Source organism: Erigeron canadensis, chromosome 5, assembly GCF_010389155.1.
Source record: "Erigeron canadensis isolate Cc75 chromosome 5, C_canadensis_v1, whole genome shotgun sequence".
Lineage (NCBI taxonomy): Eukaryota > Viridiplantae > Streptophyta > Magnoliopsida > Asterales > Asteraceae > Erigeron > Erigeron canadensis.
In genome coordinates, this window is record NC_057765.1 from 16861006 (window position 1) to 16876551 (window position 15546).

At 34.0% G+C, this 15546-nt stretch overlaps 3 protein-coding genes across 3 annotated transcripts; 1 reads left to right on the top strand and 2 right to left on the bottom strand.

The window, feature by feature from the left end:
• Nucleotides 1-968: 968 nt before the first annotated feature.
• On the top strand, nucleotides 969-10530 carry LOC122599708 (ATP phosphoribosyltransferase 2, chloroplastic-like). The gene is made up of 11 exons (XM_043772260.1): nucleotides 969-1256; nucleotides 1355-1414; nucleotides 3637-3750; nucleotides 4800-4865; nucleotides 4979-5086; nucleotides 5193-5276; nucleotides 7696-7797; nucleotides 7880-7993; nucleotides 8944-9024; nucleotides 9271-9390; nucleotides 10322-10530. Exons 1-11 carry the CDS (start codon nucleotides 1035-1037, stop codon nucleotides 10415-10417), a joined length of 1167 nt encoding a protein of 388 aa, XP_043628195.1. The 5' UTR covers nucleotides 969-1034; the 3' UTR covers nucleotides 10418-10530.
• A 2310-nt stretch (nucleotides 10531-12840) lies between these two features.
• Nucleotides 12841-13529, bottom strand: LOC122601257 (WEB family protein At1g75720-like). Its single transcript, XM_043774020.1, has one exon. It carries the CDS (start codon nucleotides 13522-13524, stop codon nucleotides 12841-12843), a length of 684 nt encoding a protein of 227 aa, XP_043629955.1. The 5' UTR covers nucleotides 13525-13529.
• Nucleotides 13530-14337: 808 nt separating this feature from the next.
• LOC122601258 lies at nucleotides 14338-14877 on the bottom strand. The gene has a single exon (XM_043774021.1). The coding sequence runs from the start codon at nucleotides 14875-14877 to the stop codon at nucleotides 14338-14340; it is 540 nt and encodes a 179-aa protein (XP_043629956.1).
• Between the last annotated feature and the right edge of the window lie 669 nt (nucleotides 14878-15546).

Sequence of the window (15546 nt, forward strand, 5' to 3'; positions counted from 1 at the left end):
ACTCAAACGCTCGTCAAAAAGGTATCCCGCGGCAACGCGCGGGGTCAACAACTAGTTGTTAACTAATTAAATTTGTATGTGTAGTAGTTATTGTTAACTACATTAGTATTTTGTTACAGATAATATTTTGTTACAAATAAATATGAATTGCATCTAAATTTGAAATACTTTTTTTATATTATTTCTTTTTAGAACGACATAGGTATTATTTAGAAGACAACTAACAAGACGGCATTTGCAAAAAAGTACAATTATAGATAGAACAAAATTTTGAAAGAAACCAATACAACTATTCTAGACTCTTCCTGAAACATTATCTGCGAGTACTACAAAATGAGTGAAAATTTGTGCCAATTATGGTGACTCAAGACACGAGAAAAACTACCAAGCGACAAAGGTCGAGTCACTGGTTTTCACTTTGTGGTGTTTTAATATTGATGTAATCCTAACCATGCTTCGAGGAAGGACCAAACTAAACATATTAACTAATTAACGAAATACAGTTACAAAGAAAAAGTTTGGTTTAAGATAACACAACACAACCTGTATTAGTCATACGGAAAATTGAAAAGGGTTGTCAATCCAAGCATTCCTATTTCCAAGTTGAAGAGTCCTTCGTGTCGTGGCTGTGTATCCAAAGAAACGAGAAGGGAACGTTAACATTAAATGTCCGTACTGGTTTCTCGAGTATTGTCGTGTAAAACGTTGTTTCTTGCTTTCCAAATGTGTAAGTGAACGTTAGCATTAAATGTCCGTACTGGTTTCTCGAGTATTATCGTGTAAAACATTGTTTCTTGCTTTCCAAATGTGTAAGTTTATGATTACATCACTCGCCACTGTCACTGCCACTACTGATCGTCACCGTCACTAAATCATCGTATACAATAATTATTTTAAGTGGTTTTTTTTTTTCTCCAAAGTTTAAAAGAAGGCAAGTGTTTTTATAAGGTTAGAACTGAAATTACCAACCCTGACCACATTTGTCAGGCTCACTCATCACTTTCACATACACACCACCCAACCAAAGCCAACCCATGGCGGCGTCTCTAATTCAAACGTCTCTACACCAATGTCCATTTCTTCCTTCTTCACATTCCACCACCACCACCACCGTCAAATTCACCGTCTCATGTTGCTCCGTTTCGTCAGCCGTGGTGAACGGAAACGTGGACATGAAAGCAATTGATAGAAATGAAATTAGACTAGGTTTGCCTAGTAAAGGTCGTATGGCTTCCGACACCCTCGACCTTCTCAAAGTACATACTACATATACCTATACATATATACTTATATATATATATATATCAATTATTTGGTTTCCGTATTATTTATATATATTTTGTTTGTTTTGAAGGATTGCCAATTATCTGTTAGGCAACCTAATCCCCGGCAATACGTTGCGGATATCCCTCAGGTAGTTTTTATTTCCATATGTAATGATAAAATGGCAGTTATTTTAGTTCTTATACACATTTTGTTATTACATTTCTTGCACACCCTCAAACATGGCCCTGTTATTAGTTATAATTTAAATAGATGCGGTTCGTATTTAAACTTTCGTGAAGGAGCTAGTTTAAAGTACAATAGACAGGTGCGACACGATTGGAAATGTCAAATGTAATTAGTATTAGTGTTGAAGGTTTAATTGATTTTCTTAACCTCTTAGAGTAAGTAAGTTAATTACGTGTGAACATTTTCTCGATTCAAGTTAGGAAGAATAGAGTTACGCCTCACATGGAAGTCTTTCACTACTACAATGCTAACAACCTTCACTCTGGTACCAAAAACAGTCAACGCCTTCTTCCCCGTTACCACCCCTCCAACTTTCAACCTTGATCATAAATCACCAACAAACCGTCAAGAGAAAACCATCTTCCATCCGCCAACACAAGTACTACTATCTAATCAAAGCTGTAAAGGCACACTTGCCACAAGTTCTACCACCGCCTCAACCTGAAGGGCCACCGCCGTGATTCGTCGAGACTGCACCTAATGCTGTTGTCCGACTTGAATGGAGACCTCCATGGGACACACATTCCGTCCTTGAGGACAAGGACGTTTTTCAGGGCGGGAGTATTGATACGAACCTGAGATACAAATATTATCACATGATGCATGATCTCTAGTTCAATATTTTGGTTGCTTTCATACCCAAGTAATCCTTGTTTCTTGTTTAATATTCTTGGTAGTTCACCTTCTATTTCCTACATATATGTAATGTTGCACTAGTTACAAAATAGAAAAGAAATATTGAACTAAAGTCTGTTTCCTTATCTTGATAACTTGGAAGGTTTGTAGGTTTTTCTTTGGAAAACCTATTAAAAGGGCTGATGTCATACAACAACAATGTATTATGATCGAAAATTGTTGTGACCAGTGTCCACCTTTATGTTGTAGTTTGTCCCAGAATACGTTTGCACTTCCAAAATTAATATATTAACTTTACCTTATAGTGATTGTTACTCTTTTCACAAAACTGATTACTAGAAGTCTGTGCAAAAAAGGGTAATATTGTCCTCTTGTTACTATATAATGTGGACGCTTATTTTGGGACAAGCATCTTTAAAACTTTTTTTTTTTTTTTTTTTATATGGAAGTTTATTTTGGGATGGAGCCATGGAGGGTAAGTATACTTTTTTTGAGATGGGCTAGTTTGGCAAATTTGTGGACGCGCACCATTAAAGAAGACGATATAGTGAGCAATCTCATTATAGAATAGGCTAGTTTGGTAACATATATATTCCTAAGGTGTAGGGAGTTGGTTATACTGTTAAGCCAGTGATAGCTAAGAAAAATGTGTCATAACCAAGAAGTGGATCACAAGGTAATCAAAATGCCGAACTAGCCTATCTTAATCTTTATTAAGTGTAAGTAGCAGCTCAGGACATAATTCAGTATAGCTACCATGCTGGACCACCAGTGTAAGTACGTTGATATTCTATGAATTTAACCACTCTAAAAAACAATGATTTTTTGATTGATTGTACGATTGATTTGGTGCTCCATAGCATAAATTTTGTGTTTCCAATTTGATGAAAATGAAGTCAAACTAGGGTCTGCTTTGATATGAAAATGTTAGCTGTTGTTGAATGAATAACTGAACTAGCTGCACTATGTAGGGAGTCCGACCTTGAATAGTTAAACACCAGCTCTTGATTTTTACTCCATCTGTCATATCATAATCTACGTATTTTTGGTTAACAAAGAATAAAAATCTAGGTTGGCTATGACGTCATTCCCTAATTGGTTGTGACCAATGACTTGAGAATATGTTCAGTACCAAACCATCATTATTATATAATCTTAGAAACTCTTCTAACTTTTACCCGATGACCCAAATAATTCGAGCTATGTCTTTCCTGTGGATATAGTATAAAAGTAACATGTAAAGGATTCGGGTGGCTGAGAGAATGTATACTGTATTATATCTAGACAAGTGATTCATGACTAGATGATTAAATGGTCAGCATGGGTATTCTTTGAACATTTTTTTAGCCTTATGGGATGATGTGAGTTGTCATATATCATAATTACACTTGGAACAAAAATGGTTTTTACAGAATCGGCATAGTTGCTTTTGTGATATTCATTGATTAGTTTTCTTTCACATCAACTTACTTCAATTTTTGACTGCAGCTATCAAATGTGGAAGTTTGGTTTCAGCGCCCAAAAGATATTGTACGGAAACTAGTTTCAGGAGATTTAGACCTTGGTATTGTTGGTCTTGACACGCTTAGTGAACATGGGCAGGTAATAATCAATATACTTCATATGGCAAGTATATAGTATATTATTGTAAATTTGTAATAGAACCCTAGTACCAAGCTAACTGATCAATTTCCATATGTATGCTTTGATTAGAGACCACTTATGGATTAAAGCATTCATACTTGATTTGAAGTAATATTATTTCGACTAGCTTGTTAGTATCAAGGCACCACTTTCTTGAATTATTGAATGGCTTTCATAACTTATTGTTGATGCATTCATCCATCTAGCACCTCCAATAGAGTGCAACTAGTTTACTCAAGAGTCGAAAAATTAAAATAAAATTAATTTTTCTATTCTCAACTTAACATCATACATACTTTTACGTCCTATCTCTTTCTTCATGGCTATGTTAAATGTATGATCTCATATTCTCATGATCCAACTGATCACCCAGATAGTAAGTTATGATGCTAACATTGGTCTTATTTTGTGATGCATGATACACTTGTTTATGCTCCATGAGGAGAATTTTCCGTTTAAGATGTATTTTGAATATGTTAAAGACATAAATTGAAAATTAATATGTGTAGGATATTCTAGTTAAAATCAAACTTAGGGTTAATATCTTGCTATTTGCTATGAACATTGGAGTGAAAACCAAATTTGGTGCAAAAAGAATATCTTTTTACAACAAATTTGGTGTGATGAATGGTGTATACAATGGAGATGCCATAAAATAAACATCTGGTGAAATTGTCTCTAACAAATCATAACATTTTTTAGTTGCTTTTCCTGCTCCGCACATGTTCCCTGTTCCTTGTTATGTCAGAATCTTACTCCATTGCAAGATGAAACTTGACAAGCAGAGGATTAATGGGAAAAATGAAACCAGATATTTTTACATAGTGTTTGCACTTGTGGTTATTGTGTTAAAAAATAAAATAATATATATATATATACATGATCACCCACTTTATCTTTTGTCAATGTTAATACAAGTCTTAAAGTGTCTTCATTTGCCTTTAGCATGCCTATTCTTCTTTTTATCTAGAAACTTCAGTGTTATGTTTTATATTTGTTATTTTTAGGGAAATGAAGATCTAATTCTTGTTCATGATGCACTTGCATATGGAGATTGTCGTTTATCTCTTGCAGTAAGTTGCACTACCGTTTTTATGATTGACTGTTAAACAATAGTTAGATTTATTATTATCATAAAATTGTTTTGGTGACTCCCTGTTCTCTCTTTTTTTTTTTTTTTTCATAGATTCCTAAATATGGGATATTTGAGAAAATTAATTCAGTCAAAGAACTAGCACAGATGCCTCAATGGACTGCTGAGAAGCCTCTCAGAGTTGCCACTGGTTTCTCATATGTAGCTCATTTTGTCTTTCACAGTGGTAGTATATAATTATTTTTAAAAAAATCTCAATCAAGTCAGAAACTTAAATGTTGCTTTTTTCTTTATTTCTTGAATGCAGTTGGGTCCTAAGTTTCTAAAGGATAATGGGCTTCAGCACGTTAATTTTTCAACTGCTGATGGGGCACTGGAGGCAGCTCCTGCGGTAAGAAACTTTTCGATTTAAGTTTATCTATCATGAGATGCATTAATATCTGTGAAAGTGGAGGGGTCTATGCATCAAAATTTGATATTTACCCTGGTTGTGTCTACCAATGAATCTACATTTTTTTTTATTATTATTATTATTATTTGGGTGCTTTACCTATAATAATAGATTGCATAAAAGGTGATGCATTTTTATGGTTTAGAACAAGCCAATGAAGTAATGAACTTAAATTTACTATTCATATTATATTTATTCGCTTTGCATAAATTAAATCTAGTCATACCCTCTCTGGATTCTTAGAAATATGGAATTTCCCTTACTTGTGTCAATTCGACAGTAGGTCTGTGTATTTTCTCAGTTTGATCTTAATCAGTGGAAGTCAATGCATTTCACATCTTTAATTTCCGAAAATATGTGATTTTTTTCCTTTTTTTTTTTTTCATTTCTTGAATCTCAATGAGTTCTTGTTTAATATCTAATGTTGAATCTGCTTATATACAATCTGAGAAAGTCTCAATAGCCTCTATGATTTGTTATAATCTTCTGGGGTGAGTTAAAGGGTTTCTATTCTTGATCTTCAAACATCAAAGCTTATCTTGCTTCACAAACTTATCTGTGTTTTGTGTATGGATCACCTTCCATTCTAGTGTACAGTGTACTAGATCATGGCAATTTTCATTTAGGTTCTTTCAATGGATTCTGGAAGGTTCACAATTTAGCTCTGTTTAAAGGGTTTCCATGCAAGATACAAAGATAATACAGTAGTAGATATGAGATGGGATAAATTTTTAAGTAGAAGACTTGGTGGTGTTTAGATTTTATTAAAATGATGAAAAAAAGCTAAAGCTCAATACTGATGGGGCACCAAAGTAGCTCTTTTAGTGATCACTAAGTTTTAACTTATTCTCCATCATAATTTCTCAAAATGGTAACAATAAATTCTTCTAATTCAATAATCGTTATTTGGTCTCACATTTACTATTTTCTATGTTGTACATGCAATCCTTGATATCAGAGGTGAATTGTGAAGCTTTCATAAAAATGTTAAATTAATCCAGATGAATATTGAGCAACCTTGATACGGTCTTTTTCTACAATGCACATATGTTTATGGAAAAGACTAGATACGGTCACATACACGTAATTAAAAGTCTGAAATTCAAAAAAGTCAATTGTAAGGGTTGCCTCATTAAGAGTATTGAAACAAGTGACACGTGTCCAAGTAAGCTTGTTGGGATGGAAGAGATATATAGAAGAGGCAGGATACACACATGCTACATATTAATACGAAATCAAATCAAATCTATTTCCTTAATTAGATTATCCTAACACTAGCCCTCAAGTTAGGCATGATATCATGATGATCAGTTTGCTATAAATATAATTAGCCCAATTCTTAGGTAATGCTCTTGTTAACATATTGCTAATTGGTTTTTGTTTTAATAGGGCGACTTGTAATTTTTTCATCCTTTTTCCCAATCGAAATAGAAATCAATCTCATTATCACATCATAAGTTCATTGTTCAAGATTAGCAATGAATCTCATAATCAATCTCATTAATTAAAATTACATAGTCATATAAGTTGCGAAGCTGAAATAGAAATAGATATCAATCTCATTATCACATCACAAGTGCATATGAGCATTGTGTATATGGATGTATAGTGATTTGTTCAAGTTGTGAAGCCGAAATAGGTTATTTTGTGTTATATTTTTCAATAACATAGTCATATAAGTTGTGAAGCTGAAATAGAAATAGAAATTAATCTCATTATCACATCACAAGTGCCTATGAGCATTGTGTATATGGATGTAGAGTGATTTGTGCAAGTTGTGAAGCTGAAATAGGTTATTTTGTGTTATATTATTCAATAATCACACATGTGAGACTCCACCTATAAATAGGGGAATCAAATAAGTTATTTTAATTAAAGGTGGAAACATTCCATTCTATGAACTTTCCTTTAGTATAACAGTTGGCATGGTTGTGTCTAGCAATGGATCTGTTTTATATATATTGGATTGAAGGTGTGTATTTATTCAGTCCATAACACAAGAAGGAAGAACTGAATTAATCTACCGTTTACCTAAGAGTTATCAATTCCGTGTGTATACACCTAATCGTACCCTATATGACCCTTGAGGTGAAAGGCTCCATTTGGTTTATATTTTGTACGGTGGGTGCATGTAAAAAGTTTAGTAAAACTCTTTTTGCATTTGAAAACTTGTTTATTATAAACATAAACGTGGGTCGCACAAGCTTTTGAATTTGCTCTTACAGAGCTTACACTGTTTAAGTTTTAATTATGACTGTGATACTCAGATTTCGTATCTCAAATTCTTTTACCTGTTCCTTTATGATTAGACAAGAATGTGCTTTTTTATAATCTTACATATTTTTGCTTGTTTTATTAGATGGGAATTGCGGATGCTATTGTAGATCTTGTTAGTAGTGGAACCACATTGAAAGAAAACAATCTTAAAGAAATTGAAGGTGGAGTGCTCCTAGAAAGTCAGGTGAAGCTTGATAGCACAATCTTTTTAATCTTTTTATTCTTTTTCAAGTTTTCTGTTGTTTACTGCGTTGAATATTCTTCAGGCTGTCCTGGTTGCTAGTAAGAAGTCTTTACTCCAGCGGAAAGGCTTATTGGACACTACACATGAAATTCTAGAAAGATTTGAGGCACATTTAAGGGCACTTGGTCAATTCACGGTGAGATGAAAGATTTTTCTATGTCATATGTGAATTCTAAGATATATGTTCTCAGTTCAATTAATTTTTTAAAACTATTATTTGGTTATCTTGGAAATTTTTGACAATTGAAATATTAAAGATAACCAACATGACGGGCCTTCTAATCCAATTTGGTTGAAGGAGCTTAGGACTCTAGCCCATGAGAAATATAACAGCGAGGCTCTAGAAAATGAACATCATCTTTTAAATCTGAAAGTAGCAATGTCAATCCATTCACTTATAAATGTGTCAATTTGGGTCTTGATTGCCGGGCAAAGTAAACATAATCTAAAAAGGAAACAGGTCTAAAGGGTTTAAAAGTCGCCCAATGGGTATTTTCATTGCTTACAACTTTGTAAGATTATTCTATAAAAATGTGAATTGAATCTTATTACATAGGTTTTGTAATCATATGTAACACATTAGTTTTATGGGTTAACTCAACCCGTGTGGCCGGCCTATCTGGACCATAGAAAAACTATTTTTAACCCGATCCGGTTTTGACCTGTTATCCAACTTCCCTGTCCCACTCATATTTATGTCTCTATATCCAAAATTTAGCTCCCTTGAGTGAGTTTATCTTGTTAATTTTGCTCCTCGACTACTTCCTGTGATCTTCTTGGCTATACGAGGGATCCTGATGGACTGAGAAAAAGTATATGTACACAATCTCTCTCTCTCTCTCTCTTTTGGTTTGTAACAGGTCTAACTTCTGCTTCTATGACTTGAACATACAACTTTCCCCACACAAATGAGTAAACCCCAAAATCCATAACAGGGGCCCTGATGTTTGTCCCTTCAAAAATTTATATGTTAGTTTAAATTTGCTACATACTCAAAGATATTTTCTTTCTTTGAATAGAGGTAGTATGTTAGAAACTTACTATCTTACGTTAGTCACATCTTTCTTATATGCTGTATCTTTACAGGTTGTTGCCAATATGAGGGGAAGCAGTGCAGAGGAAGTAGCTGAGAGAATTCTGAGCCAACCGTCGTTATCTGGACTTCAGGTAATAGTTAGTAAATTGTCTAAATAAATGATTTGAGTAATGTAGACTGAGGGGAGGCAGAAGTAGGCAGTCATATGAGAGGAGGGACAGGGTTTTTATATTTATTTTTTTCTTACAAGTGAGGTAACAAATAGGTACTGTCGCAAGCATTTCAAAAAACTTAAAAATTTATAGGTACTGTCGCATGCAAAATCTCTTGAAATGAGCAAAATTATATTTTTCCCAACTTGTTTTGTCTACATGCAGGGACCTACTGTAAGTCCAGTTTTTCGCAAAATTGATGGTGAGGTAAAGGCTGATCATTACGCCATTGTGATTTGTGTACCGAAGAAGTTACTCTACAAATCAGTCCAGCAGCTGAGAGCGGTAAGACATCAGTCTTCAACTTGTTGGCTACATAATGATATGGGTGGTGGCTTTTGTTGTTCTTTTTCAATATGGAAGACTGGGAACTTAGGATAAAGATGGCAAGATGGGCAGGCTGTTTGGGTTGGCTAGAAGATCAAAATGTGTTTGGATTGATACCAGTGACTTTTACTACATGTTCGGGAAGTCCCAGGCCTGGGTTACCTGCAGACTTTCTTAGTCTCCATTTTATCTAAACATGCGTTAAAGATGATCACAAAACGGGGTGGGTTGATGGGTATCCAATTGTGGTACCAGGGCTAGGGTTCCCCCATTACCCTTTTTAAAGATGATCACAACCAGTATAAAAATTATTAACCAATAAAAGAAAATAAAAAATAAAGAATAAAAATAAGAAGCTTGCATTTATTGTGAGTAGTCAAACTCTGTTGACCCATATGACATGTTTCTCCATTAACTACACTTTTTTTATTTTAACCTGGTTGAGATATAACACCATCCATATCGAACCATCAATAAGTATATGGGCTGAAGTTGCCGCCCATGGGAAAGTTGAGCTACTTTGGAGATGTACACAGGCTTTTATTTGGATTTTTCTCTTTATTTCATGATGTACGCGACCTAACTCGTCTTCCCGTGGCTGTTTTCCAAGACTTTTTTACTGGTCTTCCCAATGTGTACCCAACAAGCTAGGTTCTTTCATGACCACCTTATCTTCTTTTTGTAAAATGTCAGAAATACATTCCATTTTAGCAAACAAAAGATATTTGAGAGAGCTCTGCAGTATTAGTAGTAGCTTTCAGCAAATTTAATGCCGCATGATGTTTTTTTAACTGTACAACACTGTACAGCATAGTATGTAAACATCTTGAATACGTTCTTTTGGTTATCCGTGCACTTACATGATATTGTTTTTTATATGAAACTGCAGATTGGAGGCAGTGGCGTTCTGGTGTCTCCTTTGACCTATATTTTTGATGAAGAAACTCCTAGATGGCATCAACTGCTTTCCAAATTGGGGCTTTAAGATTATATATGATTTGTACCCATTACAGTTGTAGCACTTATTGTAAAAGCAATTGGTAGATTTAAATTTTGGCGAAGTAGTTTTTTTCTCTCCAGGTTACTTATTTAAACTGCTATGCTCGTGTTCATATTTTATTGACAGTTGTATATTGGGATGTGTATTGCAGCCTAAAATGAAGGGTTCCGGTTTGTGCACTTGTCGCTAACTCAACAAATATACAACTCTACATGTAATGCCAATGCTAAAGTTGTTCGGTAACCTTGTTGAAAATTTTAATATGAACCTCTTTACATGTTTCAGTAGAGGTGGCATAACAGGCGGGTTGGGTAACGGATCCTTTGTATATGTGTTGGGTTAGGCTTGACACAAAGTGTGTTCTGCCAATATACAGATGATCGTGTGGATTGTAAGGTTGAGTAAAAATCAAACCAAAAAGTCGGAACCCAAGAAATGGAGTCTTAAAAATTGAAATTTTTTTTGAAAATTGAAATAACCTCAACCCCACAGCCGCCGCCTCCTCCTATTGTGTAGGTATTATTCTAGCTAGTTTAGCATAAACTCTCTTGAATATAGGTTAAACTTTCGATGTAAACTTATTCGAAGGGACTATTTTACAAGGGTGCAACGTGGGCAACTGTCTCCATTCTAATTTTGGTACAATCTAATTTTTTAGAAGTATGTAATTTGTTCCTAAAAAATATAAGTAAATTGAAAATATATACAAATATCATTTTTGTTGTCATAAGCCTTTTCTTTAAACTACGTCACTTATGCATTAGTTTTGAGATAAATACTCTATTGTTAGAGTAAATCTTGAGTTGTTTTAATTTTTTATATAGTACAAAAAGAGAAGTTGGAGAAAATGTTTTTCTTTTTTGGATAAATATATAACCTTGATATATATTAAAACAAAATCTTTAATTCTAAATTGGAAAAGTAAGGACGATTGATTGAATTCTATCTTTTATTCTCCACAATTAGATTATTTTGATGACATAATTATTGACTAAAGTATTAGTCAATAAGACATTTGGCAATCATAGTTTTATACAAATAAATGTGTTTTATAAAGTCCTTTATTCATTTATTTTAGTACAGTTTTATACAAATAAATGTGTTTTATAAAGTCCTTTATTCATTTATTTTAGTACGATAATGGTATTTCGTAGTCTTTAATGAATATAACTTTAAAATAAGTAAAATCATTTATATAATATATTATAATTTCCTGTACACAAAGTTTTATATATTTATATTTCTAATATGGTGTAAATGATACGAATATTGGACAAAATTTCCACTTAGAATGGGTTGATACAAATATTACATTATTACACGAATTTATTTTATGATGTGATTGTATGTATAAATTAAAATAACATCTTTGGTACTACAAATATATATAGTTTTGTAGTTATAACTTAATGCTAATTTTTTTATATTATTTATTAACATTATAACTTAATGTTAATAATGATATGTATTTAATATTTCATAACTAACATAATGGTGAAATTAGGGTCTCACCGCAGGCAGCGTTACAGGGTCGTTAGCTTGAGAAGAAAAATTCCTCTATAGGACAAAGAAGTTTCTACGCATTTACTCTTTTTTTTAAACACTTCTTGGAATATACGTGTTTCATGCATTTTTTTTTAGTTTTATGGTTGACAACATTATTTGTTAACATTTTCAATGACAATGAACATGATATTATTATTGTGGTTCAAAAGTTCGTAAAAACTTATTTAGATGTTAATCGTTTTCATATATTAAAAGTTTTTTAATGTAAAAATAAGTACAAATCTCACGTATTACGTGGTACGCGAGTAATAAGCTAGTTGATAGTATAGTTGTATATGAAAATGTTGTTTTCTTTTCGAATTAATATATAGTAATAGTAATCATAATAGTCATGTAAAAAAGATAAACATTGATTTCGTTTAACTTATTTTATGTTATTTAATATATCGCAACTCATTGGTCGTGACATACTCCAAAATTGCAAAGGCCGATGTTTATGCGTTAAAGATAGACGTTTCACCTATGCTAAACTCAGCCTTCTCAACACTGATTGTTGATAATCTGACTAAATCCGACGTTAACAAAATTGTTTTAGGATCCATTTTTTTATTCTCTAGGTCAGGACTAATTTTTTTAAATAAATTTTTTCTCCGACGATGACTCTAATAAATATAATAAACAACTTTAAATTTATTCCCTCGTAAAGAATATTCTAGGATATATAATTAGGTGTACGTAACGTATCTAGCTCTAAATAAGTTCAACTTATTAACTCAATAACTACTCATATATGATGAATTCATGCATAATTCGGTTAAGTTGATATAAAAATTGGTTCACTCATACAAGATTTAAGAATATATATTTCCATGCGCATGAAATCTTTCTTCATGTTTTTAATTCTAGTACATTAGAGAAGATGCGTACAATGGACTCAGCTTTGAGTTCTCAGCCTTCTCATTCTTCTTTGAAAATAGATCTGTCAACAGTGGAATCACTGGCTTTTTCTTCAACATTTTCTTTTCATTCAGGTACCTTTTCTCTTTACCTTTTTCAATAGCCTGATCATCATCATCATCATCAGCATTACTACCACTTAGAACTTGAGCCAAAGTCATGGATGATCTCATTGTTGCGGCTTTCCCAGCCACCTCAGCTTCGGCTTTCGCTATCTTTGACATGTTCTTGTGAAGTTCAGCATTCAAAGAAGCCAAAGACAACTCGGTCTCTGTCTCTCTTTCCTTGAGCATGTTTAACTGTCTCTTGGTTTCTTCAAGCTCCAATTCAAGTTTTTTGAGGATGTTCATGACCACAGGAGAAGAGTCTAATTCATTTTTGGGTGATTTCCATAAATTTTTATTAGAATTTGGTGTGTATTTCCATATTGGGGTACTTTCTTGTATTGGTAGGGTGAAAGAGGGTTTTGGGGATGGTGTGTAGATTTTCGTTGCTAGAAAGCGTTCGCCAAACATAGCCACGACTTCTTTGACCGAGCGGAAAGGACTAGACGTGTCTACGGTGGAGTGGTCATCGAGTGGCGGCAATGTTGGTGGTGGGTTTTCATGTAGGCTTGTGGGTTGATCCATAAGTGTGAAATGAGATTTGAAAGGAATAACTGAGATAGAATGTTGGTTTAATTTTGATGAGTGAAGGTAGGTATCTTAGCTTGCACTTCAAATAAAAGTCATTTGGGCAGTGCTGGTGAGATATTCTAGTTTGAAGTTTAAGGGTGAAGGGATTTTGGAGTTTCAGAAACATGGACTCCCCAACAACTTTGTCTTGATCACTATCACATATTCATTTGTGATTTGTTATGAATTTTTTGTACGGATAAGAACTTTTTGGAGAGAGTTGGTGCAAATACGAACTTTGCTTGAGAATTTTGTAAAACTAGGAAGACCGGTGTCTCAAACACCGGTTTTAAGTTTTTAGAGGTAAAGCCGGTGTCTTAGACACCGATCTTGGTGGACGTGGCAAATTTCTGAGCAAAGTCGGTGTCTCAAACACCGGTCCTCTGTTTTTACGACTAAAAGCGGTATCTTAGAGACCGACTCTTGTGTTTGCCTGCCAAAACCGGTGTCTTAGACACTGGTCCTCACACGTATCGAGACCCCCTTTTATTCTTACGAGTCTTTCTTTCTTTTGAGTTCACAAGAAAAAAAAATCACTGAACATATTGAGCTTGTGTACATATAGATAACATCTAACAAGCATTCATGTTTCAATCTGTACAAAAATGAATAGAAGTTGATATGATTGAATAAAATTATGAATAGAAATCTGTATGTTAACATATAAATTGTTTTTAAGCATTCATGTTTCATCATCAAGAATAAAATTATAAAAATAAAATACATTAAAAACATTAAATTTAGATTAAAACATAATTATCATACATCTTATTTAATAATACATAGAAAGAAAACAAACATCTTATCCTCTATTAGGACACTACTCTTATTATGGTCGGGTTGACTACAAATACCACATTTTCTGGATTGGGTGGAACTGTTGTCGGGATTATCCATCTCATTTCGGATCCGTCTTGTTTGTCTCCTGCCCCTTTGCCTCACCATGTTTGATGAATCTGCCTTAATCATCCAAGTTGGCTCTCTCCAATAGGCAACATCTCGAAGCGGATTAAATGTTGCTTGATATTGGCTTCTCCACGTCCTTGTTGTGTAGTATCTACTTAGCATGTCACCTACATTCGTATCAGTATGCCCACAAACACCAATTGCATGAGAACAAGAAAATCTTTGAGTTTGCCAAATTCCACACGAGCAAGTCTTGTCCTTAAACTTGACAGTGAAGTCATTTCCCCCTTGTGCATTTCTTTGGTACCTTGCTCGAACTTTGTACACACCCTTGTCAATATCAAAAGCATCTAAAGTGTGTGTGGATGCGTGTTGTTCACGAACCTTAAAAAGTTGACACATTTTACGTGGCAGGGGTGAATTCCAACTACTAGCATCCTGGTAATTCTCGATAAAGATATTCCTTGTGTAATTATAAGTATATTCGATACAAGCTCTGATGGGCAGCATACGAGCCGAACACAATACATTGTTAAGTGACTCTGCTATGTTTGACGTTGTGTTACCCCAATTGATGTACTAAAGCGGTTATTTTAATTTTACCACCTTTGATATCTCTATCATTTGGAACAAAACCCAACCATTCATGACAGTATAACATCGGCTGCAATGCCTCCAATGATTGCCACGTGCCGGTTACAGCGGGTCCGTCAATAGGTAAACCTCACAGAACTTGAACATCCTGTAAGGTTATTGTCGCTTCACCCACAGGATGGTGGAATGTGTGCGTCTCTGGACGCCATCTTTCAACAAGTGTTGTGATGAGAGCATGGTCCAAGAAGTGAAACCCGGTTTTAAATACGCCCCCAAAACCAGCATCACTAATATACCGAAAAACATTCGGATTAATTTGAAAATTTAAGTTTTTAACATGATCTAAAAGCTTTCTATCACCCCTTCTTGCGTTAAGCGACACGTCTACTCCTGGAACATTGTTGAATATAGCATACGAACGATGTTTTTGCATGCTTTGTAACCATAATAGTTCATTGTTTATTGGTTCGGATCTTG